Consider the following 27,583-nt stretch of genomic DNA (forward strand, 5'->3'; position numbering starts at 1 on the left):
GTCCTGGGATAAAGTTCTGTCATGGCTTGTCCTGCAGCTGTCCATCCTTCATGGTGTGGCTGGGAACCTTCTGTCTGACAGGACACTGGTGACATAAAAGCTTAGAGAAAAGACTCATTATTGTTTTATTTTTGGAGTTGACATTTATCTGAGGTAGATCTGGCTTGTCTGGATGGAGACATGTTAAAAAGGTGGCTGTGATGTTTTAGTACTCTGCTTAATTTTTACCTGAGACAAGCCTTATTCAAGGTAGTTTCTTTAAGGCACCTGTTTGTTTTATTAGTTTAGCATTTAGGAAACACAGGTGATCAGTTGCTAAGTATTGAACAGTGATAGACTGTTATATCCTTACTGCCAGGATATTTTTGATGGTCCTTTTGCCTCTGGCTCTGTGTGGCCCTAGTTGGGAAAGGAAGGGGTGATACCTTATTCCTCTGGAATTGGTGACAAGGCAGTGGATCCTGGTGTCCTCTGGAGCTTGAGAGTGCAAGGCCCTGTTTGTTTTACTGTATATGAAGAGAGATTTTTCTGGGATGGAGGTGAGATAAAAGGTTTTAGATGAGACAGGTGGACCCAGTGAGGAAAGCCCTCGAGTTTAGCGGCTGTTGGAGTCACAAGAATTACCTTGAAGGGTCCCTTCCACTTAGGGGAAAGGGGTGAAGGACGCTGGCCTGGAGGAAAGAGAAGAACCTGGTCCCCGATGTGGATTGGAGGTGGACAATGATTGTCACACGGCTGAGGTAATGACCAGTCTGCGTAGCTCCATAGGATAGACCTTAGGTGACATAAGAGAGGAGTTAACAGGCTATCTGGAACAGTTGGAGGGTTGGATAAAAGACCTGGTGTTAGAACTGGCCTTCCTTACATTAGTTCAAACGGAGAAATTGAAAGAGGCTTTTTAGGAAGAGCCCTGAGCCTGAGAAGAGCTAGAGGCAATAATCTTACCCAGTTGAGATGAAGCTCCTGTGACATCTTAGTAAGAATGGTTTTTAAAGACCGGTTGGTACGTTCCACCTTTCCTGAGGATTGAGGATGGTGTGGGATATGAAAATGCCAAGGGATGTTAAGAGCCTTAGCTAGTGTCTGAGAAGTCTGAGAAATCTGAGAGGTGAACTCCGGGCCATTGTCAGACTGAAGAGAAGCAGGAACCCCAAACCGAGGCATAATTTCTTGGAGAAGGAGGTCTGCAGCTGTCTGAACCCGCTTATTAGAAAACGGATATGCCTCCACCCAATTTGAAAATGAGTCCACCATCACAAGGAGATATTTAACTTTCCTGATGGTGGGCATATGAGTAAAATCGAGCTGCCAGTCAGTCCCTGGAAGGAAACCTCTAGCCTGGTGGGTGGGAAAAGGCTGACTCCTGTACTTGGTATTGGGATCTGTTTTTTGGCAGATCTCACAAGAGGCAGTAATAGTTTTTAAAAATTGTTAAGTCCTCAGAAGTGGGCTGCAGGTGAGCCTTTACGAAGGGACAGAGCAAGATTATTGGGAAAGAGCTGGTGTAGGTAGGAGAGAATTTGCTTAGTGTCAGGAGTTTCTTGTGAGGGTGGAGGCTGTACTGTATGGATTACCTGTGGTGGGTGAGGTGAGACTTGACCCTTGAGGGCCGCTTTCCTGGCTGCCTGGTCAGCTCGGTTGTTTCCCCTAGAGATGATAGAGCTGTCGGTCCGATGAGACCAGCAGTGGACAATTCCTATAGCCTTGGGGAGGTGGGAAGCCTCTAGCATGGCCATTATTTGGCCTGAGTTAGATAAGGATCCCCCTTTTGCTGTGAGAAGGCCACGCTCCCTCCTAATAGCAGCGTGGGACAGGAGGATATGAAAAGCATATTTGGAGTCTGGGTAAACATTTAGAGATTGTCCCTGTGCCAATTAGAAGGCACGGGTGAGAGCTACCAGCTCAGCCTGTTGGTTTGTGGTGTGTGTTGGTAATGCCGGGGCCTCTATTATCTTAGTATCTGACACTATGGCATAACCTGTTTACAGGTCCCTTCATGTAAAAAGGAGCTGCCATCTGTGTACCAGGTATAAAAAGCCTGTATGTGTGAAGGGTGAGGTAACATTTCCTCCAAGGTTTCAGTGCAGGAATGAGAAGGAGAATAGTCAGCATTAGGTTGAGGGAGGAGGTTTGAAATATTAAGAGGTGGACAAGTCTGGAAAGTAAGTGTGGCATCCTCTAGTAATGCCACCTGGAGAGAAAGAACCCTGGAAGGAGGTAAAGTTTGTAAGCCTTTATAAGTCAAGAGATGGGACAGATTATGGTGAGAGAAGACAGTAATGGGTGACCCAAAGGTTAGCTTCTCTGATTCCTGAATAAGGAGCTCAGCAGCTGCATGACACCCAGCCCTGACTGGTAAGGTCCAACTTCTTTGACAGATAGGCTACAGGTGCAAAGGAGAGTCCCAGCTGATGGTGTCTAGAGTTCCCAGGGCAAATCCCTCCTTCTCTATTACATAGAGGGAGAAGGGACGGGTTAAGTCTGGAAGATGAAGCGCTGGGGCCTAAAGAGCCTGCAGGAGCCTCTGAAAAGGTTTAGTGACAGGATAGAGGAGGGGCTCGTGTGGCGAGCCCTGAGCTGCCTCGAATAAGGGGTCAGCAAGGGGAGAAAAAGATGGAACCCACGACCCTAGGAAGCCAGCTATTCCTAGGAAAGACAGAATCTCTTGTTTAGTAGAAGGGACTGTAAGAGACTGGATTGGAGTAATGGTTAGACCCAAATAGGTGACCTGGGGAGTGGACAGCTGAACTTTAGAAGGAGATACCCTATAACCTCTGCTGGATAAGAAATTTAAGAGAGCAGAGGTGTTAGTTTGGCTAACCTGCAAGGATGGGCTACAGAGTAAAATATCATCTACATATTGTATTAGTTTAGAGCCAGGGAGAGACAGAAAAAGCAGGTCAGAGGCCAGAGCCTGACCAAATAGGTGTGACTGTCTCTGAATCCTTGTGGCAGAACAGTCCAGGTCAGCTGTGTGGAGAGGTGAGTGTCAGGGTCAGTCCAGGTGAAAGCAAAGATATTCTGAGACTGAGCACTGAGAGGGATAGAAAAGAAAGCATCTTTGAGATCCAGAACGGAGAAGTGAGAGGTTCCTGAAGGGATGGTGGACAGGAGAGTATAAGGGTTAGGCACTACAGGGTGGAGGGGGACCACTGCAGAGTTGATGAGCCAGAGGTCGTGAACCAGGTGGTAGGTTCCATTAGACTTTTTAATTGCAAGTATAGGGGTGTTAAAAGGTGAAGAGGTTGGGCGGAGCAGTTTTTTCCTGAGAAGGTCAGAAATGATAGGCTTAAGTCCCTTTAGACTCTGGAGGGAGAGAGGGTACTAAGCTTGGGTGATATATCTGGTGGGGTTTTGTAGCTGGATAATAGGCTGATGGTGTCTAGCGATAGAAGGGTTCTGGGTATCCCAGACCTTTGGGTCTACCTGAGAGGCTGGCAAGGGAAAAGAATTGTTAGAGTCAGTAGAGTGAGTGGCTAGGAGAAGGAGAAGAGGAGCTGCTGGCACGTCTGGGACAAGGCGAATGTGTGGAGCGAAAGAAATGGACGCTCCTACCTTAGCTAGAAGATCCCTTCCCATTAAAGGTACCGGGCAGCTTGGCACCACTAAGAATGTGTGTGTGAGAGGGATGCCTCTGAAAATGCAGTTGAGTGGTGGGGTCTGGTGAGGTAGATAAGGCTGTCCCCCAACCCCGACAATAGAGACAAGAAAGAGAGGTAGGCCCCCCCAAACTCTCTTAGGACAGAGTAGGTAGCTCCAGTGTCCAAAAGGAACAAGATGGGGTGCCCATTTACTTTTATCACTACCCTAGGTTCCCTGTGTGAGATGGGAGTGGCCGGGGCGGAAACTGGGCAGCGTCAGTCGTCGGTGTAGGTCAGGCCTACAAAGTCAGCCGGAGGGTGGTCTTCGTCTGGCGTTCCTATGTCGCTTGGGACATTAGGACAGTCAGCTGACCAGTGACCCCTTTGGCAACATTTTGGACAAGGCCTTGTCGGTGCCCTCCGTTGGGCAATGGTGCAAACCCGGGCCCAATGGCCTTCTTTCCCGCATTTGAAACAGGGACCAGACGGCTTTTGGGGAGCTGGTCGGGCAGTGTTTGCCAGCATCTGGTAATGTTTTTTCTGCGCTTTTTCATCCCTCCCATGGTACACCTTAAATGCTATCACCAGCATATCTGCCTGTGGGGTCAGAGGGCCATTCTCTAAACATTTAAGTTTATCCCTAATGTGGGGAAGCTCTGAGAGACAAAGTGGGTCATTAGGAGCTGCCTGCCCTCAGGGCTCTCCGGGTCTAAGCTAGTGAACTGACTAGAGCCTTGGTGAGCTGCTCTAAGAGGTGAGATGGACTTTCGTCCTTATCCTGAATTACCATTTTTAGTTTTTCATAGTTTACTGGTTTTAGGGCAGCCTTACAGAGGCCTGTCAGGAGACAGGTAATAAATCTATCTCTGGCTAGAGTTCCACGCTGAGTATTAAAATCTCAGTGTGGTTCCTGGTCAGCAACCGCCTCAGCTCCTGGAGGATGTGAGGGGTTACTCTGGTGAACTTCATCTGCATGAGTTCTAGCCTGTTCCCATACTGGCCTGCGCTCCTCAGGGAGTAGATTATTAGAAAGTATCATGATTATGTCATGAAAGGTGAGACTATAGGATTGAGTTATATATTGAAACTGTTTAATAAAGGAAGCAGAATTAGAAGTATAAGAACCCAGCTTAGCCTCTATCTGAGAGAGTTCTGCGAGAGAAAATGGAACATGAACCTTAATCAGTCCATCCACACTAGCCACCTCTCGCAAAGGGAGAACAGTGGACGGGTTTGGATTGCTGGAATCAGGCAGTTTAGCAGTTCAAGAGCATGTAGTAGGCGGAGTGAAAGTTGGAGCCAGAGCAGGGCCTCTGGAAATGGCCACTGCCGAGGAAGAAGAATCTGGAATAGGAGCTGAAGGAACAGACGCCCTAGGAGTAGGGGTAGAAGCCGGAGGTCGGATAGGAGGAGGTTTGTTAGCAGGATCTAGAGTCAGAGATTCCGGAGTCAGAGAATCTTCCGGTTTAGGCATAGCTAGGAGCACATGAGCAGGAGAGAAGGAATCCAGAAGAGAAGGCTTAGCACTGAGAAAGAGGAAACCAATGACATAGGGCAGCTCTTTCCATTTGCCTGTTCGCTGGCAGAAATTAGATAACTCCCATAAAATATTGGGATCTAAGGAGCTGCTCGGCAGCCATTTTTTATTATTTTCTAAAGCATACCTGGTCCATTTCTTAGTACATAGACGGATAAGCTTAGGAATCTTTAAGGAAGGCATTAAGGTAAGAGGTTTCAAAGCCTCAAAAAGACAGCCTAAGGGAGAGGAAGGACTGATCGGCTTGGAAGCCTCATGTCCTATGTCTGCAGTAGAGAGGCAGAAAAATAAAAAAAAAAATAAATAAATAAAAACAAAAAAAACAAACATGATTCGGAGCCAAGACCTCCAGGCGTTCCTGAGGCCAAGGACAGATCCTAGGCACAAGCTGCTTCGTCGCTCATCAGCTGAGAAGCAGAGGCCCCGCTGTGTGAAGCAAGAATTCCCCAGGAATCCTTAACATCTAACTGCTCTGTTGAGTGCAAAACGTGCCGGCTTCACACAGCCCCATGACACACCTGACGGTGGTGGTCCAATTGTGAGAAATATCTCAAGCTGCAGACGTGGGAGGTGGCTGGAAATTTAGGCCTGCGATAGGGGCCAACCGAAGCCCGTGAAGACCGTGGCCAGGGTTCCCCGGTTTCAAGAATAACCAGTGAGGCGCCAGACACTCAACGGTCGTTCTCACAGATTCAGGAAACAGTTTATGCCAGCCAAAAAGGGGAAAACTCACCAATCAGAGGATCGCTATTGGGTGCAAGGTTGTGCAGCCAGGTGAATGGACAGTGGTCTGTTGCATACGGAGCAGAGTCCCTGGTACCCAGGATTCCAGGTGCCTTGTGCCTGGAAGCACCCATTTCCTCATGGCACCAGAATGAACCAGAAATAACAAGGCGGTCCACCAGGCAAGCCCAACTGTGTGGGCATGTTGTGACTTCATATCAAATACACCTTATAAAATGGAGATACACTAATAATTTTTAAAGGGTATGCTTACTTGGCAGTTTCAAAAGTTATTTCTAATTTTCTCAAGTGAATGTAGATGCTGTGAGTTCATTACCACATAATTCTGGGAACTTTCAGCAAATAGAATAGTTTGGTGTAGCTCCTTGGAATTGATGCTTGCTTTTCACTTTACTATAATGTCCTAAGCATCCAGATTACTGGGAATTGAATTACACAGGCGAAAGACATCTAGTGGTTCCTGTATTACTACACTACACTATGATTGGAATATGTCATGCACTGTATGAAACCCACAGTAATTAGAAATACTTATAACTTTCATGCCTATAGTAAATGAGTCTTATGCCTTGGTAACTGAAAAGGTCAGCTAACCACACTGTGTTGCATGTCTAAAAAGTGTGCAGCCAAACTAACACAGTGCGTTTGCCATCACTCCATTCTGTGAGGTTTGTTGTAAGGACAGTGTCTAAGTCTGTCATTCCTAGTGGTTCTACAGTCAGATCTAGGGCTGCTGAGTGACTTGCCTAAGGTCTTGTAGATGCTTTTGAGATCAAACCAGGATTTGTAAAGCAGCATTCTGCTGTTACATTATGATGCTTCCAGTGGTTTTTATTGTACATAGTTTTCTCTCATTTAAGTGCTCTGTTCTGAATCACATAAACTCCTAGGATTTCCACAACTTGCCTTCTGGACAAAGGTTAACTGTATATAGACAGTGGAGGTGCTGGCCCAGCTACTTTTCTATTGCTATGTTGGACACCATGACCAAGGCAACTTAGAGAAGCACTTGTTGGAGCATACAATTTCAAAAGTTGAGTCTATGACCATCATAGCAGGGAGCTGATGGAGCAGTGCCTAAGGGCTTATAGCCTTCTCCACAAGGCAGAGAAAAAGCTCACCTCTGGTGACACACCTCCTCCAACAAGGCCACACCTCCTAGTCCTTCCCAAACAGCTCCAGCATCTGGGAACCAAGTGCTCAGAGACATGTGGTTGTCAGGACAATGACTTAGACTTAGGCATTGGATTTCAGGGTCTTGGTGGGTTTAAAAGTCTTACTTGCCAGAAAAAAGATAAAGCTTACTTAAAATTCTTCTAGTGTTCTTTCACATTTTAGTCTTAATTTTTCCTCCTTTTTTTTTCATGTATGAAAATGACCTGTGTAGAACAAGTTGCTTGTAGGGTATTTTTAGCTTATGTCAGAATGAAATTTTTCTCTTTCTGAACAAGTCAAGGAAGTGCCGTTTTGATCAGTATTGATTGTAAGTGGTAGGTGTTCTTAGCAGAAACAGCATGAATTTAAAGAGCTGGATTGGTGCCTAAGTTGTTAATCATTTTAATTCACTTTAGAAGCTGCAGGATACTCTGACTAACTAGATTATTGCTAATGATTTAACAACATCTATACTTTCTGTAGTGGTAAAATTTAGCTTCCATAAAATGTAAAGAAACTTTGCCAGGTGGGTGCACACTAGTCCCAGCACTGTAATCTCTCTGAGTTTGAGGCCAGCCTGGTCTACAGAGCTAGTCCAGGAACTACAAAAGCTCCAAAGCTACAGAGGAACTCTGTCTCGGGGGGGGAAAAAAAAAAAGTAACTTCCTGTGACAGACAACTGCATCTTGCCTGTTGAATGAGTGAATATTGTTACCTCCTGCCAGAAATATGATGGTCATCTCCCAATTGAAGTGAAGGCTGTTCCTGAGGGCTCTGTCATCCCCAGAGGGAACGTGCTGTTCACAGTGGAGAACACAGACCCCGAATGCTACTGGCTTACCAACTGGATTGAGGTGAGTGGGTTTGGCTTTTATTCCAAATCTTATTTTAGTGGTGATTGACGATAAAAGACCGTGGAATCCAGTAAGTTTGCTACCAGTAGTAAAGCTGTGTAATCTACAACTGACTCCTGTCTCAGCTTCCTCATCAGTGAACTGCGAATTGAACTAAATGATCTTTAAGGTCCTTCTAGTGAAATGTGGTTTTAGGAGACTCCTTATAAATCAGATGACTAATGATTGTTACTTAAAGCTCACTTGACATCTGTCCTACAATTCTTTTTCTTTTGGTACTGGGACTAGAATCTAGGGCTTAGTGCACACTAAGCAACCTTCCACTAAATTACACCTCTACCCCTTTTTCCCAAAAAATTTCTTGAGGCAAGGCCTTACTAGGTTGTTCAGACAGGCCTTGAGTTGGCTGTCCTCTTGCTTTAGCCTCCCAAACAGCTGCCACACTAATCCCCTGACATTCTCCATGTGTACTGGCTTAGAGCAAAATCAGGCAAGTAATCACTGCAGGTTTCTGTTGGACATTCTGTTGCAGTAAGAGTCGATTCATTCACTGATTTTTCAATGAATTTTTCAGCTTCTAACCTAAGTACAGACATTCTGTGTTTGTACTGTTTAACTTCTGAATCTAAAACAAGGGCACGTATGTCATAGGTATTTCGGGTTGCTTTACATTTTGATGATAATGTGATCTCTGGCTTCTTGATGGATTACTGTGCAGTGCATCTGTGGAGGAAATGACCTGGCCAGCAGCAATGAAGTGGCACGTGCTGAGCAAGCTGGCCTGGGAGACTAGCTCTGGGTTTGTTTGAGAGACCTGTGTCAATGAGTAAAATGGAAGAGCAGTCCAGAATGATTCCCAGCATGAAGCTCAGGTGCTTCACACACATGCACGTGTGCGCGCACACACACACGCACACACACACACTCCACACACTTGAAAATGAAAAAAGAAAAAAGTGATTAAATATTTACTACTTCACCTTGCCCTTAAGAGTTTTCCTTTATCCTCTTCTGAAAATGGTTATTTAATGACTGTTGTTGTCTTTGGTATATTTTACTAAGAAACCACAAAGTTAAAAAAAGTTCTGACAGCTTAGAGTGATAGTTAACAATACATAATTAGCATTTATTCCTCTCCCTCTTGATAAATACGAGTTTTAATTAAAAATTATTAAACATATGGGGCTATGGAGATGGCTCAGTGGTAAAAGTATTGGCTGCACCAGTGTGAGGATCTGAGTTCCTTTCTCCAGTAACCACGCAGAAAGCTTGCAAGGCCACATGTAGTTGGAATTTACTTTGGGCTGATATGGGGGCTTATTATTAATTATGAATGCTTGGCCTTGGCTTAGCCTTGTCCCACTTGCTCTTTTAATTTAACCTGTTTCTATTCATCTATGTTTTTTTCCCTGTGAGCCTTTTACTTTTCTTTCTTTTGTATGTCCTGCTTTCTTGCTTCCTCCTTGTCTGGCTGTCTCCTTTTCTTTCTTCCCCAAGCCTGAATTTCTCTCCTACTTAACTCTCCCTGCCAGGAAGTTCCTCCTGTACCTACTCCCTTGCTATTGGCCATTCTCCTTTTTATTAGACCAGTCAAGTGCCTTAGGTAGGTAAGGTAAAACAGCAACACATCTTTGCATAGTTAAACAAATATTTCATAAAAAGTGTCTCGGGCATACAAGGGGGCTGAGGAGCAAGCACATTAGACCAGACACTTCCTTCTGACCAACAAACAGTGAAACCCTTCTGGTACTAACAGATGATATTAAAAGATTATACTAATGAAATGCCATTTTAAAGATGGGGAAACTGAGGCTTGCCAAGTGAGCAGATAGGTGACTAGCCACACCATTTCAGTTATGTAAGTGGTATGTAAGTAAGCGCCTCTGAAAGGAAAGCTAAAAACTGTCTTGATACGTGTGGGCATATTGCTATTTGGAAAAGTTGCCATGAAAGCCCACTTCTTCATTAGACCTTGGATTAGCCCGAACTAACTTGCCCCCTCTACCCTTTGCTTCTTCCACCTCCGTGTCTTTTTCAAGGGGAGGGGTTCCAGCAGCTGGCGTGTGGAGAGGAAATGGTGTTCTGCAGGGCACTGTGTCTGACAGTTGTTTCCCTCCTTGGGGACCCGGAGGTTCTCGGGTTTGTCGCACTCTTGGAGAAAAGTGACAACTGAGCTTAATTATAGTGCAGAGATGAGCTGGGGACGGTGGTCAACACGCTTAATCACAGCACTCCTCGAGTTTGAGACCAGCCAGGGCTACATAGGGAGACTCTAGAAAACAAACAAATGGGGAGCTGATTAAATTTGATTCAGCAAGTAAGTATAATTTAAATATCCATCCACCACTCACCAAGGTGCTTGGCACAAAAATTAAGAGTAAGATATACCTTATTAAGGGCCTCTATGGGAGAGTGGCAGTTTGTTAGCTAACCATGAATATCATGAAAAATACATGCTTGAATTGGTACCAGAAGAAAGGGTAATTCTGTCCAAGGAATCATAAAATTGGGGGAGGGGTGGTAAGGGGTGGTAGGACTGAGGGGTGCATAGTTCAGCAGAGGGTGCAGTCTGAAAGTAAAAGCTGTAGTGAGAGAGAAGTGTTTAAGGGGGTAAACATGGCAAGATCACGGAAGACCTCAACTCTGCTTGAATTGCCATTCCTTCCCATACCTTGTAGGAAGTAGATGGTAATTAAAGTTTGTGAGGAGCTAGACAAGCAGGAGTATGGCAAGTTCAAGGCTGACTTAGATCTAGAAATTGAAAGTAACTAGTTAGTTTGTAAAGGATGGTAGAACCTGTCTGAAGTCCGCCTTGGAATGACATCCAGTGACAGTGTGAAATGCAGGTCACTGCAGCCTGACACTTCAGAGTGAGGAGGCTCATGATTGGCAGTGGAGTCAGAGGAGGAGTCTGTGTCAGAGATGAGAGGTGTGGTAGCGCTGCTGTCTAACAACTGTCCCCAGACAGGAGCTTCACACAGCTCTTGTTCCCCGTGGTTGTGTGACTCCCCAGATGTTCTTTAGTGGGTCCTGCTTGGATTTAAATACTCACATTCAGCTAAGCTGGGGCCTTCACTTCATTAGCTGAAACTGTTGGCTCTTACAAATCAAGGGTGCTTTACTGCACAGGAGTTCTAAGTAAACCAGTGTAGGAAGCTTCAAGACCTTGCAACTGGGTGTAGAAGTCACATAATCTGAGAGACAGAGAGACATGATTGATCACGGGATAGCCCAGAACCAAGGGATGAGGATTAGAGCTTCAGATGAGGAGAGGAGCTTGGAGGGCTCTTTTGATTCAGCCACAGCAATCTAAAGCCACAGGAGTTTGCTTTTTAGATGAACCGATTGTCATGTCTAAGATTAAATAATCTCTTTCCATTGGTTTCATTTACTGATCACTTGGCTTATGTTTAGTAAGTTTATAAAATTTTGCTTGATAAAATTTGTATCAGAAATGAACTATCTTTTTAGTCCAGCTCAGATATCATTAGTAATGATATCTTAGCTTTTTCTAAAGTAGATTGGAAGCTGCTTCTGATAATATACCATCAGGCATAGAAAGTGAAAATGGAGATTTAACATCCTAGAATGAAGTAGTAAATTCCCAAGCTAGAGTAACTATTATGATTCGAACGGTTAAACATCAGCCTGAATTTGGAGTTTCCTGGCAGACAAGAAAAAAAATGAAGAATAGCTCTTACAAGAAAGGGAGAGCCTAGCAATTCTAACACTTCCTCACATAAACACTTCCCATAGCTTTCTTCCGACAGCTTTGTAAAGCTAAGGATGTAATCACGGGTCTCTGCTATCATAGATAACACTGCTAGAACCGAGTCGGTCTAAAGGACTAAAGACATGACTGCTTTAAGTAGGTACTTCTTAGAGTCTGTAAGTCAGGGCTAGTTCATAGGTCCATTTGGTGCTGGCCCACACAAGTAAAGGAATCAAGAATAAGTACTGAGGCATTTAGGACAATGTGACAGTTGTCTTGGCATCAAGTATTAAACTGCCCATCCATGGCAGATTGCAGTTTAAATCAAAGCTTTTGGTTGGAGTTGTCTGTTTGAGACTTAAGAGTCTCACTTAGCTCTGCTGCTTACAGCAGTTGGTCAGTGGCTGCATCTGCAGTGAGCATCCTTTTCCTGAGAAGTCCAGAAGGAAGCCATAATTTCCCCAGAAGGAACCTGGATTTTATGTTAATAATGCAGTTAATTTTTTTGTTACAGACTATTCTTGTTCAGTCCTGGTATCCAATTACAGTGGCCACAAATTCGAGAGAGCAGAAGAAAATATTGGCCAAATACTTGTTAGAAACTTCTGGTAATTTAGATGGTCTGGAATACAAGTTACATGATTTTGGTTACAGAGGAGTCTCTTCACAAGAGGTAAGAAACCAAAATGAATCTCATATAATACAATGTGAATTGTTGGTGGGTGTATTAGCTACTTCTGTTATTGTGAGAAAACATCATTATCAAAAGCAACAGATGGAAGAAAGTTTTTGAGAGCCAGTCATGGCAGGTAGGCCGAGGTGTGACAGGAGGAGCAGGGAGCCCAGAGCTCACATTTTCAAATGTAAGCATGCAGCAGAGTGAGAAAACCAGAAGTGTCGTGGGCTTTCAACTCTTGAAACCTCTTCCAGTGCTTCCTCCAACAAGGCTGCCCTTCCTAACCCTCCCCAAACACGACCATGAGTTGGGGATGTCTGCGTCTATAGAGAGCTTTCTCATCCAAACCAAGGTGAGAAGCCACTGCCAGCTTCTCAGAATGTCACTGGACTGAACCTGTTTTAAGTAGGCCATTTCTTGCAACTCTGGAGTCTTAGTCAACAGATAACTAAATACCTACTGTGTGTCTTGTCACTACATGGAATTTACCTCTAAATACTTGTTCCGGGTCTTTATATATTAGGTGGAGGGTAGGCAGACGAGTGCAGCACAAGTGTGGAGGAAAGCAGTCGCAGTGGGAATGGGATGAGGCAGACGGGGTGTTAGCGCCTGTTTTGATTTTTGGTTTGTGGTTGATCTTTCAGACTGCTGGCATAGGAGCTTCCGCTCATTTGGTTAACTTCAAAGGAACAGATACAGTGGCAGGAATTGCTCTAATTAAAAAATACTACGGAACAAAAGATCCTGTTCCAGGCTATTCTGTTCCAGCGGCAGAGCACAGGTAAAATTGAGTCTGTTCTCGTTGAATACTTGCCTTGCATGCACAAGGCCCCTGATCCTATCTCTGGCCCTGCAAACAAACAAAATTGCTTTCTAAAACTTGGTTTGAATTTGTTATGTGTAACTCAGCAACACCTTACTTGACAACAGAGCCAGATGCTAAATAAACTTTCATGGAATAAACAGTACAAATTGAGTACTTACACATTTTATAAAGATCAGTTACTCTCAGGCAGGGCTAGGATTTTGAACCACTCTAGTAAAAGAATCGAAGCACATTTTCCAACACTATTGTTTTTATTTTAAGGAATAGTTTTTCATTTGCTGCACTGTATATGCAAATAGCTTTTTCTTCATTAGTGAAGTCTAGAAACACTGTAAGTACTGGTTACTTTCTCTGCTTTTCTTTGTGATCTCCCTACCTTTGCCCAGGAAATTGTCATCTGGACCCAGATTCTAGATAAGTAAGCCATTTTAATGGAAAGCGGCGGGGGCGGGGGGTGTTCTGATTCTCTTGTATTTACTTATTTACTCTTACTAAAAACCATCTCAAGGTACACTAGGAAATTATAATCCAGATTGCAGCCCGTCTGGTTCTAGAGTCCCTTTATTGAAAGTAAATAGCATAGCTTGGCGGTGGTGGTGCACGCCTTTAATCCCAGCACTTGGGAGCCAGAGGCAGGTGGATCTCTGTGTTTGAGGCCAGCCTGGTCTACAGAGTGAGTTCCAGAACAGCAAGCACAGAGAAACCCTGTCTCAAAAAACCAAAAAAAGCAGAAGAAAAGAAAGTAAACATGGTGTGTAGTAAGTATATGTCAATCCTTGTTTCTGGTTCTTAGCCCTATTTACTACAGTCATTCAGGAATGCTTAAAGGTCTTTATATGTTTGAGTATAAAATAAGCTGAGCTTTGTCTCTCATGCATTTAACTCACCATCTTTGGTGTGTGAGGCCCTCTGCTGAGTGCTGTGAGGGACAGAAAGATACAAAGCTGACCCCTCACTGGTAACAGTCTGCTCTGCTAAGAACTTTTATTTAAAGAGGTGTTCACAGTAGTCTCAAGGAAGGTTCATATCCACTGACAGGATCAAAACAGCTTTTATAGAGACAGTGTGTGAAGTCTTGACTTCTTAAGGAAATAATAAAATTTGATTGAGCATTTTTGAGTAGTACTTTTTCATATCTTACTACCTACCAAGCATTATGAGGAGTATATGTATGCGTTAGGAGATAAGAGCTGAAGCAGATACGTTAAAAGTAGATTGAGAAGTTGGGTAAAGGTTAATTTTAAGAGCCTTCAGGTTCATTTTCATGTTGCGTGTTCACTGTGTGCACATCATGCTGACTTGTTTATTTGTTTGTTTTTAAATACAGAGTCTCATGTAGCCCAAGCTGGCTTCAAACAGTAATTTGAGCTCTAGATTCTCCTGCCTCCATTTCCCAAATGCTGTGGTTATATATTTAGTTCTAGTTTACTATTAATTAGGCATTTCAGAAAGAAGTAGATCCCAAAGTTTTGAGCAAATGATATTGGAAATAGCTTTTAGGTTATTTTGATGGCAGTCAAATAGAAAAGCTAGCATCTAGCCTTTCTAGGAAATAGTATAGGAAACAGTAGTCTTGAGGAGTAAGGTCCAGAGCTAGGTGGCAAAATGAATGGAAAGAAGTTCGATAAACATGAAATAAAAATAGATTATTTGAAATGTGATTCAGGGGAATCGATGTAGCTAATATTAAGGACATTGCTGTATGGTGAGACCCTTGGAATAATTTTTCATAAAAGTTTTAGCATTAAGAAACAGAAAAGTATGGGTGATAACTGATGAAAGTTATTTGAGTTTTTGTCTATACCCATATCTTTTGAAAATTTAACGTAATCACATGGTAGGCTATCAGCTGAATAAGTGCTGAAGTAATAAGTGCATGAGTATACCATGAGTCTAAAATCAAGGAGCGTCTCCTAGGGCTTCCTTAGTTGCTCAGTCCCACCACTGGGCCTGTGGCAAGGCAAGACGGAACCATCATGAAGAAGAGCAGGGCAGGCTTGTGTGTGTGCTCCCTTGTGGCAGCAAGGAAGCGCAGAGGAAAGGGGAAGGGACGAGGCGGCTTCTGAGTGCCCTTTGTGGGGCACCTTCAGTGACCTTTCTGCAAGTAGACCCCCAAGTTTGTACCACCTTCCATTAGCCCCAGTAACTGGGCCTTCAGCACACGAGCACTTGGAGGATAGTCCAGATCAAAATCAGCAAGTTCTTTTAACCAGTTTTGAAGTAACCTTATAACTACATAAGCTTTACAATAAGTCGGGTGGGATAATCTACTTTGCATTATTTTGTTAGGGGAAAAGTCTAGAAAATAAGAGGAAAAGAAAAATAGATTGGCCAAAAGAAAATGATAATAATATTTAAAGTTATGTGTAATTGTGCTTAAGAATTTTTAACTAACATATATTAATCAACAAAAATCTTATAATTTAACATTAATCCCTTTAGTAAAAAAAAAATGAGGTCATTGCAAAAATCGTAAGTCATTCTTTTCTAATAGAAACTTTGTTTTGTTTTCTATCTTAAATTATATTATGCCCAAACTAACTGTTAAGATTTTTGCTCCTTGAACACATACTAATGAGTAAAAAAATTGTTAGGTAGACATTTTAAGATAGGTATAGTTACTTGATTGTATATACTATGATAAAGTATAAATAATTGCTTTTAAGTATAAGATTTTAAAAAGTAAAGAAGACATATCTATCTCTTGGTGTACAGTTCCAGAGATTCACAGAAAAGAACCAAGTGCTTGTCTTGCCTGGCCAAAGGAAGTGTTTCCTAACGTCCTGGCATGAAGTGTGGAAGGCTGCAGGCACTGATTCTGGTTAGGCTGAAGGAGGCTGAACAAAACCCAGTTTATACTTGGTTAACATTGATTTGAGAGATAAGTAATAATAACTACTAAGCTGAATATAGTTAACTTGTAGTGTTAAAAACAAATTGGCCAAGGAGTGGTTTGGCCCAGATATTTTATTTGCTTTCTGATGTGCACTTATTAAACTGGATCCCTTCTCTGTGACAGTGATGGTGTGATATAGTGAAGAAGGTGGTTAATGATGCTTCAGACGTAGGTCACATGTTTGCCTGAGTAAATCTGTCTTTTTCCCTTTGTTTTCTAGTACCATAACAGCTTGGGGGAAAGACCATGAGAAAGATGCTTTTGAACACATAGTAACACAGTTCTCATCAGTGCCTGTGTCTGTGGTCAGCGATAGCTATGACATTTACAATGCTTGTGAGAAAATATGGGGTGAAGACCTAAGACATTTAATAGTATCAAGAAGTACAGAGGCACCACTGATCATCAGACCTGATTCTGGAAATCCACTTGACACCGTATTGAAGGTAAACTGTAATGTATATTAAGATGCCTGTACACCAGCTGCTCCAGCACTTCTCATTTGTATACACATCATTTCAAGACTTTCTAGGAAAGTAGATTGCCCAAGGTCCCATATAATTGCCAAGAAAGGAAATAGAGGTTAGTTTATTTATATATTGTCAAGTAGACAATTAGAGGCCACTGAACACTTCCTTATGTGCCTTCAGAATTAATAGCATTACCATCTTAATCAGGCTTGTGCTTTAATCAGCTTATTTATGGTTTATTACGTTTATTAGAAATCGTTGTTACAACTTTGAAGTTGTTAGTACAGAAGGTATATGTTCAGGGTAATAAAGAATGAAAAGAATTCAAAACTGTTTTTCAAGTCATGCTTGACTAGGACTAGAACTGTTTAAGCAGAGCTGCCTTTTTAGTGCTCAGGGCTTGATTTGCCTGTTTTACAAAATACTCATCCCAGCAGGAGTTAATTGATGCATTCTGTTAGAGAACTACTGTTTGGTGCTTTACACCAAAATGTTTTCTTTAATCTCATCAGGGGAAAAAAAAAAAAAGTCACCTCCGGTGGCTCTTACCATCTCTGTTGTGAAGGAGGTAATGACCCACCAAGGCTGAGAAACATGGAAACAGCTTAGGCCTTCTGTCTGGAGCCTTCCTGTACAACTGTTCTCAGCTAATGAGCAGATGGCTTGTCACTCACTCACTTGTAGGAAGTGGGGACAGATTAAAGGTCTTTTTTAATTCTGTAAACAGCCCAGGCTCAGTGTCTTAGTCTGAAGTATTTCACTTTTGACAAACTAAACAGCTTTTATATTTCCATTGTGATAGTTATAATAAAGTAATTTACATGGAATTTTATTAGGATCGTTAAGCAATTTATGTCAGGAAAGGAAGTGATTATTATGGGAAGGGGATTTGGCTGATAGGTCTTCTGTGCCCCTGACCAAGTTTTCCTGATCAAGTTCAAATCTGTGTTTAAGGGTTTGATCTGTGATAAAATGTTGAGCAGCAGTCATTGCGTAGAGTGGCTCAGATATCATGCATGTTAGCGTCAATGGCGCATTGGACAAATGATGTCATGTGTGCCTTGTTTCCATCTTATTTTGACTCAAATGTCAGACAAGTGTAAATCAAACAGAACTGTCGGCCACAAGCAGAACAGTCCAAATCAAGGCTAATTATGAGTTTGCTGTGTCAGACCTTACATTCTTCTTTAAAACATATGTTGTTTCAATATTAGGGATTCTCTTAATTGAATCTGTATAATGTGAAAGATGTGAAGGAAAAAAAACCTGTTTTGTGCTACTTTAATGATACAAATTTTGGTTTTTCGAGACAGGGTTTCTCTGTGTAGCTTTGCGCCTTTCCTGGAACTCATTTTGTAGCCCAGGCTGGCCTCAAACTCACAGAGATCTGCCTGGCTCTGCCTCCCGAGTGTTGGGATCAAAGGCGTGCGCCACCACCAACCAGCAATGATATAAATTGATGAAATAGAAAAGCACATATGTTTTTCTAATGTAGTTGAAAGGCATTGGAACCTAATTTCAGAAAGGTGTATATGTGGTTTAAGATTGTTTAAGTAATTGAATTTTTGTATTCTCAAAATTATTTAATAAGGAAAAATAATGCTTAGCTTGGGAAGCCCTCCCCCCCATTTTAGTTACTTGTGTCCTGTTTTTTCATGCAGGTCTTAGATATTTTAGGCAAGAAGTTTCCTGTCACTGAGAACTCAAAGGGCTACAAGTTGCTGCCACCATATCTGAGAGTCATCCAGGGAGATGGAGTGGATATCAACACTTTACAGGAGGTGATGTATTGAGTCTCACAGTAAGGAAATCCCCATTCCTGAAACAGCTCCTTGTTATTCATAAGTAGCCCATTAAAATTTAAATGTAATTGTGAGTCTTATTTGGAATATTTTTGATGGTAAATGTCTTTGGTGTTTAGAAATAATAGTAGCTTGCAATACAGACATACCAGCCAGCACAGACTCTCCAGGCCTCAGTAATCACCTTCTGTCGTGTTTCTAAAGAGAAACAGAGTAAAGGCTTTTGTTGGAGGAACTCAAAGTACATATAAGAGTAGAGTCACTTGGGAACAGAGTCTCAGTGAAGGATTATCTAGCTCAGGTGGTCTGTGAACTCACAGGGATAGGGGTGGGCATTTGATTGTTCTAGACCCCCTCCCTCAGCTACCTTCCTTAGTACCACCCACCTCTCTGGAAATGGCACTGTTCACAGTGGGCTGGGCCTTCCTGCATCTGTTAGCAATAAGAAAATGCCCCTCAGCCACACGACCTCTGGCCAGTGTGATCTGAGTAGTTCTTAGTTGAAGTTCTCCCTCCCTGTGACTCCAGGCTTGTGTAGGGCTGACAGCTGAAGCTAACCTGTATGTGACAAGTAGTCCTCTGTTGATGCACTCATGGGTATAGGAAGAATATCTTAAACTGGCTCTCAAAGCAAAGCAGTTTAGGGAAGTAGGTAGAAGAAACCCATACCTAGAGGATTTTGATTTTTTTCATGTTGGAAATTAGTCATATATGGTTTTAGAAACAGGAAAAGCAAGTCATCTTAACAGGTTCCCTCTATATATGTTAATCAGAGTCCTTAATTTTGATCATGGAGGGTTACTTCACCCCACAAACCATCTTCTCTCCTTAACTCACAGCCTCACTCTTAGATTTCCCTGTCAACATTCATTGTCCTCATGTGGCATGCTGCTCTAACTTCTGCTGTGAACCAGAACAAATCTACCTAAGAAAAGAGGCAAAAAAATCTCATTCCTGAGACAAAATACAGTGTCTGTTTCTGTTGGTGTCCTGGGTACTTGATTTCCTTGGGTACTGTTAGACTCTCTCCACCAGAATGACTTACTAAAGTCATTAAAATAGCACTGACTCTTCTAAGTCCACAAAAAGGAGGATTTCTTTGCATTCTAGCAGATTTCCAAAGCTTTTATTCTCATGTTGTTTTATCTTGTAGTCTTATGTACAGGTCAGTGCAGCTTTCCCTTCCTGTCAGCTGTCCTGCACCCTTATCTTAAACCCTTCTGTCTACATCCCTTGTATGTTTCTTCTGTGAATCACAACTCCGATTCAGAGGCTTGCTAGAAGACACTGATTTTATGTAAATGTTAAGAACAAATGAGTTTTGACCTACATAAAGATGTAATATGTGAAAAGCACTTGCTCACTGGAGCATGATTCATACAAGTGATGGTCACAGATCATTAAATCTGAACTAAACACCTTGGAATGAAACACAAAGGTGGATTGTGCAGTAATAGTGATAGTTCGTCCATTTACTTCTACCTTGATTTCTTTTTCTTCTGGCTTGTGTGTGAATGGTTTTTGACTGGTTCTGCAGTGGAAAAAAATGGAGCTCACATACCATGGTGTGAGGCTCTCCTCTTCACCACTGCACATCTGGTGGTGGGCCTGAAGCTGTTTGATCTCCATGTGCCTGTCCCTGGGAAGTAGAGGGGGTCTCTTTGTGACCACTTAAGGAGACAAGAAAGTAGTTCAGTTCAAAACAACTAAGTAGCCAGTGTTGATTCAAACATCAAGAGTTTGATCCCAAGTACTTTATTTTAGGAATATTTGAGCATGGCACAATTTGGGGGAATTTTTTTCTGGTGATAAATAGCTCAATCCTGTGTGCACAATAAAGCCTAAGACATTCTTTTGCTTTTTCGAGACAGGGTTTCTCTGTGTAGCTTTGCGCCTTTCCTGGATCTCACTCTGTAGCCCAGGCTGGCCTCGAACTCACAGAGATCCACCTGGCTCTGCCTCCCGAGTGCTGGGATTAAAGGCTTGCGCCATCACCTCCCGGCAACACATTCTTTATAAAGTACATGTGACAGCTTCCATAAAGATGGGGTCTGTAGATTAACTACTTGTGACACCTTCCATAAAGATAGGTTCTATAGATTGGCAAGCTGTGGCCACATAGATAGTGCAAAGGTCACTAAGCTATTAACCACATCTGCTTCTAGCCTTCTGGGTAGAAAGCAGGTTATGTATCTCTCCCTTTGAAGAGATAGTCCTGTGTGTTTACATTCCTGACTTCCCTAGTGCTTGTCTGTGAGCACAAGAATCCCCTTTCCTCCCACAGGAAGAACAATAGACACAAGACCAGATCTGTATAAAGCCTAAAGGAATCACTGTAAAATAAACTGTTTTTCCTTAATTCTTCTCATTGAAAGACATATTTTGGTTTAAAAAGAAAAACGTACATACACACACAGAGACACCCATAAGAATCAGATGGTTGGGATTTTAAATTTTAAAAATGATTGCATTTGTCAGTGCTGGATTATTAGCACATGATGATATTTGGGGTTTGATTCCTTTTACAATTTTGAAAATCAGGAGAAACAATCAACTTGAGGTTTAGTACGGCAGAGAATATGTAAATGACTCACTTTAAAGCCATAACTAGCCTCCACCTTAATCACTTCAGAAATTCTTCTTAAACAGAATTTTTAAACAGAACATGGCTTTTCATGAAATTCAAAAAACAATAAATTTCACTTATTATTTCTATTGTGAAAGTGATAGGCTTTGTTTATAAAATTAGAGACATGATTGGTCAATAACCCCCATAGAGAAACACAGATGGCACTGATAACAAGGCTTCACTGTAGTTTTAAAATTCTGCGTCTCTGGAAAAAACTGCCATACAGGTCTCTCCAGATAATCATCCTTTTCCAGTGAGCCAGTCAAATCATAACATCTAAAGTGTCAGGCATAATTTTGTTTATGCACTGGATACCAGGCAGGTTGAATTGACTCTGCTCACTCTTGTTAAGTACAAGTGAGTATTATATGCTCCTGTCCATAACCTCTGACCTGTGCCATAGAGCAACTATTACATGTGATGTTTTTGTGATGGTTAGAAATCCCTACAGTCTAGTAATTTGGGGCAAGTATTTCAGCTTCTGCTGTGAGGTATTTGTAGCCAGTTTTCTTGCTCCTTCACTCCCAACCTGACTGCACTGACTACTGTACACTGAGACTCTGCAAGTGGACCCCCCTTCCACATACCCATTGTAACCTGAGTGGGTCTTTAAAAAGAAAATGTGTACTATTACCTGCCTAGGTATATCTTAAGTATTGACTGGTACAAAACAACTGTAGGAGTTCACAGTATTGCCATTTGAAAATAACCTCCATTGTCTTCCAGATCATTTGTTTGCTTGTTTTTAATCTAGATTGTAGAGGGAATGAAACAGAAAAAGTGGAGTATTGAGAATGTCTCCTTTGGTTCTGGCGGAGCTCTGCTACAGAAGTTAACAAGAGACCTCTTGAATTGTTCCTTCAAGTGCAGCTATGTTGTGACCAATGGTCTTGGGGTATGTCCTTCAACTTCCTTCTCGTGTTATGTTCGTGTATCTGGGAAGGACATACAGAGTGCAATAGTCAAAGGACAGCATGCTGTTGGGCTGTCGGGTGTTGATGGGTCCTGCCCAAGAAAGATGTCAGGTAGTAACAGAAGAGATGTGGGAACCACATGATTTCAGACAGAGAGTTAGTCAGTCATTGCCATTGTTTTGGTGTATGCCTTTTTATCAAGAAGTTGGTTCTGTTTAGGTAAGATTATCAGCTAGCCTGGCTATCATATACTGAAAATAATCAACTATGTAATAATCACTGTCAATATCTTACAAGGGTAGAGTTTGAACTTCTGATTTTGATACTAGAATCATGTTCAGTAACCATAGTATAGCTGGGCAGTAATCCCTTTCAAATCTTTTTGTTTGTTTTGTTTTTCGAGACAGGGTTTCTCTGTAGCTTTGGAGGCTGTAGCTCTGTAGACCAGGCTGGCCTCGAACTCACAGAGATCCACCTGCCTCTGCCTCTCGAATGCTGGGATTACAGGCGTGAGCCACCACTGCTGGGCCAAATCTTTCAAAGCCTCTTAAAGGCTGAATAGTATGTGTGGAGCAGGGTCAGAGGAAACTAAGAACCCTGAAAAAGAGAGCAGGCAAGATGGCTCAGCAGACAAAGGCACTTCCCATGCAAGCCTGGCAACCAGAGTTCAATCCCCAGAACCCACCTAAAGGTGGAGGAGAGAACCAGCTCTAAAGCTGGACTTTGACCACCTTCACGCACATGCACACAGTGGTTATAAATGAAACCCTGAAGGAAGCCTGTGCACTGCTGTCCACCTTGGAGAACCACAGACTGCCTTGCCTTCGCTCCTGCTCTTCCACACCACTGCCGTCCGTTAGTGTTTTGCCTCCTACCTTTCTGGTTCTAGAATAAATGTACTGTCTTCAAATTCTTTAAGTTGTTTGTTTTTACTGTTCTGAGTTGGGGACTTGCAGTGTGGCCCTGGCTGGATTTGAATTTGTAGCAGACCTCTTGTCTGTGCTTCCTAAGTGCTGGGCTTCTAGGTTCGTCCCACCACACCCAGCAGGTTCCCAAGCCTTGGTCCCTGTGTCAGGCCAGCACCCCACCTCATGGCTGTGTCCCAGCCTGTTAGTAGGCGAAGGAAGCAGCAAAAGGACAGGCTTGCGGAGCAGGAGCGTCTTTATCTTAGATGCTCCAGTTCTCTATGTAGTATGTAAAGACGCGTGTGTCGTATAGTTTGTAACATAGGCCTACGTGGCATGTTTCTCCAAATCACCCTGTAAAAGATAACTACGATTTGAGTTTCCATAGCATGACAATTTTGAAGGAAAACAGGCTAATTAATGGGTTATATTTCTAACAGTTGTGAAGTAATATAATTCTACATGTAACACTGTAGACATTTTAAGCTTGTATATAATACACTATAAAAAAAAAACTGGTTCTAGCTATGGATCTAACCAACCTTGTGTGTAGCATTGAGCTGTATACATGTTTTTAGAGACATTTGGTGTATGTTGATTTATCTTTTTTCTCTTAATTTTGATTTCAGGTTAACGTCTTTAAGGACCCAGTTGCTGATCCCAACAAAAGGTCAAAAAAGGGTCGGTTATCTTTACATAGGACACCAGCAGGGAACTTCGTTACACTTGAAGAAGGAAAAGGAGACCTTGAGGAATATGGCCACGTGAGTATCCATTGACTAGAGTTTTTAGTGGGAGTAAACTGGCTTTTCAAATTAAGAAAAGAGTTTTTTTGTGTGTGTTATACTTTCAAATGGCATTCAGAACAGTTTTGTGACATTTATTTTATTTTTTTCACATAGCAGCTAACATGATAGATACTGGTGGCCTTTAATGGGCTTTCTGTATATTTGGTCTTAATCTTACTGTTAGCTCTCTGTGGAGAAGCATAGCAAATAATACTTTTTAAATGTTGCTCTTCAACACTATAACTAATGTGTTAGTGTAAAATATTGTAATTTTATAATGGATGGACTAGCCAAATTCCAAACTGTTTGAAGGGAATTGTTTCTTTAGAACTTAATAATAATCATTTCAGAAGGTTTTCTTTGGTCTTATTTGATTATCTCATGGAATTCTGAGCTTAAAACAGACAAAAAAAAAAATTATCTTAGCATAGAAATAGAGTGGGTTGATTCAGATTACATAACTAACTGATGGTTAAAGCCATAACTGAGTTTTCTTATTCTAGTTAACCAAACTGGGAGGAATGTATAGTTTGTATGCTGAAGTAGGCCATGTGATCTGATGGTTTCAGCACAAGTATACTTAAGTTTGTATGCTCAAAAGTGAAAAGATACTGATCTCTAAGCCACTAGATGGGAGAGGGATTCAGTTTGAGAGGAAGGCTTCTCTTGAGTGTCTTATGTTCTTCAGAAATAAATCCCCAGCTGGTTCTGCGACAATGCTTTGATGACACTGTGCAAATATGACTGCTTACGAAAATGTTATTTCCTTATGATTCTTGAGGTTTGGGACTGGAATTAATAAAGTAATCTGTCTTTCTAAGAAAACTATGAACTTGTAGATCAGGCTTTTAGAATGAAATCTCTTTATGTAGTCCACCAGCAATTTTTTGAGCAATTTCACCTAACAATTGGAGCTCCAAGGTTATGCTGAATGGGGTCTTCTTGAGGGAAGCAGAGCCAGTTGAGAATGATTCAGAGGAAACAAGTGCTCGAACACTTGTCCAGTCAGAAGTATGCTGGTGACCTCTGATCATGGAGACATTTTGGTTAAGAGATAAGAACCAACATTCCCTGGTCGGTTATATTGAAATTTTTAAATGAAAATGCTACATCTAGGTGCAATTTGGAGCATATAAGATACCAGTTAATGTCATGTGTACAGTAAGAAAACAATGAATTTCAGTAGATTTTTCATATAGAAACTAATTCAGTCCTCATCCTCTGTTGATGTTTTTCCACGACTTTGCAGCTATAATTTTTGTGTAACTCAGTCACTATGAATGAGACCAAAAAAATCAATGCCTGTTTTTCTGTGTTTCTGTCTTGGGTTTGGTTTTTGGATTTTATCATTTTTTAAGGACAAAACTTAATGGCTAACAAATTTACTAAACTTCTAGATTGACCAGTCTAAGCAGTGTTAAAGCAGTTGGTCAGGCTCTGGAGGGATAATTTAGCAGGGACAGTTGTAGTTCTCTGAAGCAAACATGTTTCTTCAGTAGTACAAAGGCTGAGGTGTCTAGTGTTTTGTTACTTCTTTTAAGAAAACTGGCCTGAGAATGTTTATCGTAATCTCACTATTGTAAGTGGACACTCTGAACAGCTTTGTGTGTTTGACCTCTTAGGTGAATTGGTCAAAGCACAATTCAAAGATTTGATGGTCTTTTTAATGATGAAATTTACATCCTGCAGGATCTTCTCCATACGGTTTTCAAGAATGGGAAGGTGACAAAAAGCTATTCATTTGATGAAGTCAGGAAAAATGCACAGCTGAACATCGAGCAGGACGTGGCACCTCACTAGGCCTGGTTGTTTGTGCAGTGTGTGTGTGTACATACGTGCACTATGTGTGTGCTTGTGCGTATGGAGTAACATGTTCATTGTACAGACATGTGGGTTTGTGTTTATGACACATTACAGCCAGATTATTTGTTGGTTTATGGACATACTGCCCTTTTTATTTTCTTTTTCCCAATGTTTAGAAGATTTCAAATTAGGAAATACTTATAACCATGTACAAGATTAATGCTAAAGTAAGCTTTTTAGGGCCCTTTGCTAATAGATAGTGACTCGATCTGCTGTTGACCTTTTCACAAATCACAGAATCAAGAAACTTTTATATATAACTACAGATCACATAAAACAGATTTGCATAAATTACCATGACTGCTTTATGTTTATATTTAACTTGTATTTTTGTACAAATGAGATTGTGTAAGATATATTTAAAGTTTCAGTGATTTAACAGTCTGTTTCCAACTTTTCATGATTTTTATGAGCACAGACTTTCAAGAAAATACTTGAAAATAAATTACATTGCCTTTTGTCCATTAATCAGCAAATAAAACATGGCCTTAACAAAGTTGTTTGTGTTATTGTACATTTGGAAATTATGTCAGGACATATACCCAACAGAGATACTAACCTCACTGCCCTTGTAGAGTATGCGTTAGTCATTCTACATTGAAGAGAATTATGGTTCATACTCAGATGTCTAGGCATTGTATAGTTCTATTTCTTGGTCATTGTATTGTACCAGTGAAATGCCAAATTTGAAAGGCCTGTTCTGCAATTTTGTATGTCAGATATTGCCTGTGGCTCTAATATGCACCTCAAGATTTTAAGAAGATAATGTTTTTAGAGAGAATTTCTGCTTCCACTACAGAATATATACATAAATGTAAAATATTGAAAGTGGAAGTAGTGTATTTTAAAGTAATTACACTTCTGAATTTATTTTTCATATTCTATAGTTGGTATGACTTAAATGAATTGCTGGAGTGGGTAGTGAGTACACTTATTTTAAATGTTTTGATTCTGTTATATTTTCATTAAGTTTTTAAAAAATTAAATTGGATATTAAACTGTATGGACATCATTTATTACTTTTAAATTAAACCCTCAGTAACTAATATGTAAGCAAGTTCTTGATGTTATCCTCAGTGGAAAGTGCAATTCTTAATAGAAGAATCGTTCTTCATCGGAGATGTAGCTGAATTTGCAATATCCATCATCAAAATGTTCATAGTGATTCACTGCTAGACCCTGAGTTGGCCATTGCATCCAACTAGACACTAGACACTTGGAGGTAATTCCTGACCCTGGGTCCTAAGGTGGGATGGCCTGCAGGCCAGCCTGGCACTGCTCCTTCATTTTTATTACACATTCTCAGTGGCAGAGAGAGAGCAACTTCAGTTGAAACCAAAGAGTCCTCAAAGCCTGCAGTGTTCACTTCCGTGTTCACTGAACACAAGGAGAAAGCTCAATGGCCTGTGTTCTAAGAAAAGGAGCATGCCTTTGCATTTCAAGAGAGATGTTGGATTTTCTGGGAAGGAAGAAAGCTGAATTTTATGGAGTTTCTATTGTTTTTTTCTCATTTAAGAATCTGATACTAGAAAACTGATTTTGAAAAGTTTTAACAACTTGCTGTTAAGATGAAATTTTAAAAGCCATAAGTCATCTAAAACAGTTACATGAGAGCATATCACTAATCTGATGAAGTAAGTTCAAGGTTTTTGCAAGTGATCCTAAAACTTAAGGAGAACAGAAAGCTTTACTTACTTTCAGTAATCCTTATCCTATAATACACGGCAAAAAAAAAAAAAAAAAAAAATCTTAAACTGACCTTAAAAAAAAATAAAATGTAATTTAAGTAGTCTCAGCATGGTGTGTGCATGCCTGTAATCCCAGAACCGAAGCAGAGACAGGAGGATCAGAAATCAACATCATCCTGAACTACACAACAAATTCCAGGCTAGCCTGGGCTACCTGAGACCCTGAGAAAATTAAAATGTACCTAAGACTAGTAGTACTAAAAAGACATGTGGGTATGGTGGTAGGCAGAGGTAATCCCAGGACTTGAGAAGGATCCTCAACAGGATTATTGTTCAGAACCAGTCTGAGCTGTGTAGAGCCTTGTCTCTGCTCCAGAAAGGAGAGGCACAACATCACAAAACGCTACAAGGCTTAGAGAGTTCTACACAAAACTGCCACTGCTGTCATGCTAAGCAGTGTTTTTCTTCGGTGACTTAAAAAGATCCACGTGCCAGTTTTATCTTGAAATATTTGGTGAAAACTAGAAGTCAACATTTGTGCAC

At 41.4% G+C, this 27,583-nt stretch overlaps 1 protein-coding gene across 1 annotated transcript in view; it reads left to right on the plus strand.

Annotated features, from left to right (window-relative positions):
* Nampt (nicotinamide phosphoribosyltransferase) overlaps positions 1-27,099 on the plus strand; it is a 39,706-nt gene extending 12,607 nt beyond the window's left edge. Inside the window, exons 4-11 of the mRNA XM_036206081.1 lie at positions 7,743-7,871; positions 12,098-12,256; positions 12,904-13,040; positions 16,202-16,427; positions 18,113-18,232; positions 21,637-21,777; positions 23,331-23,465; positions 25,179-27,099. Of these exons, the coding sequence (XP_036061974.1) occupies positions 7,743-7,871; positions 12,098-12,256; positions 12,904-13,040; positions 16,202-16,427; positions 18,113-18,232; positions 21,637-21,777; positions 23,331-23,465; positions 25,179-25,289 (1,158 nt within the window). The 3' untranslated portion in view covers positions 25,290-27,099. The remainder of the gene's footprint in view (positions 1-7,742; positions 7,872-12,097; positions 12,257-12,903; positions 13,041-16,201; positions 16,428-18,112; positions 18,233-21,636; positions 21,778-23,330; positions 23,466-25,178) is intronic.
* Positions 27,100-27,583: the final 484 nt, after the last annotated feature.

The sequence above is a fragment of the Onychomys torridus genome, chromosome 14 (assembly GCF_903995425.1).
Source record: "Onychomys torridus chromosome 14, mOncTor1.1, whole genome shotgun sequence".
Classification (NCBI taxonomy): Eukaryota; Metazoa; Chordata; class Mammalia; order Rodentia; family Cricetidae; genus Onychomys; species Onychomys torridus.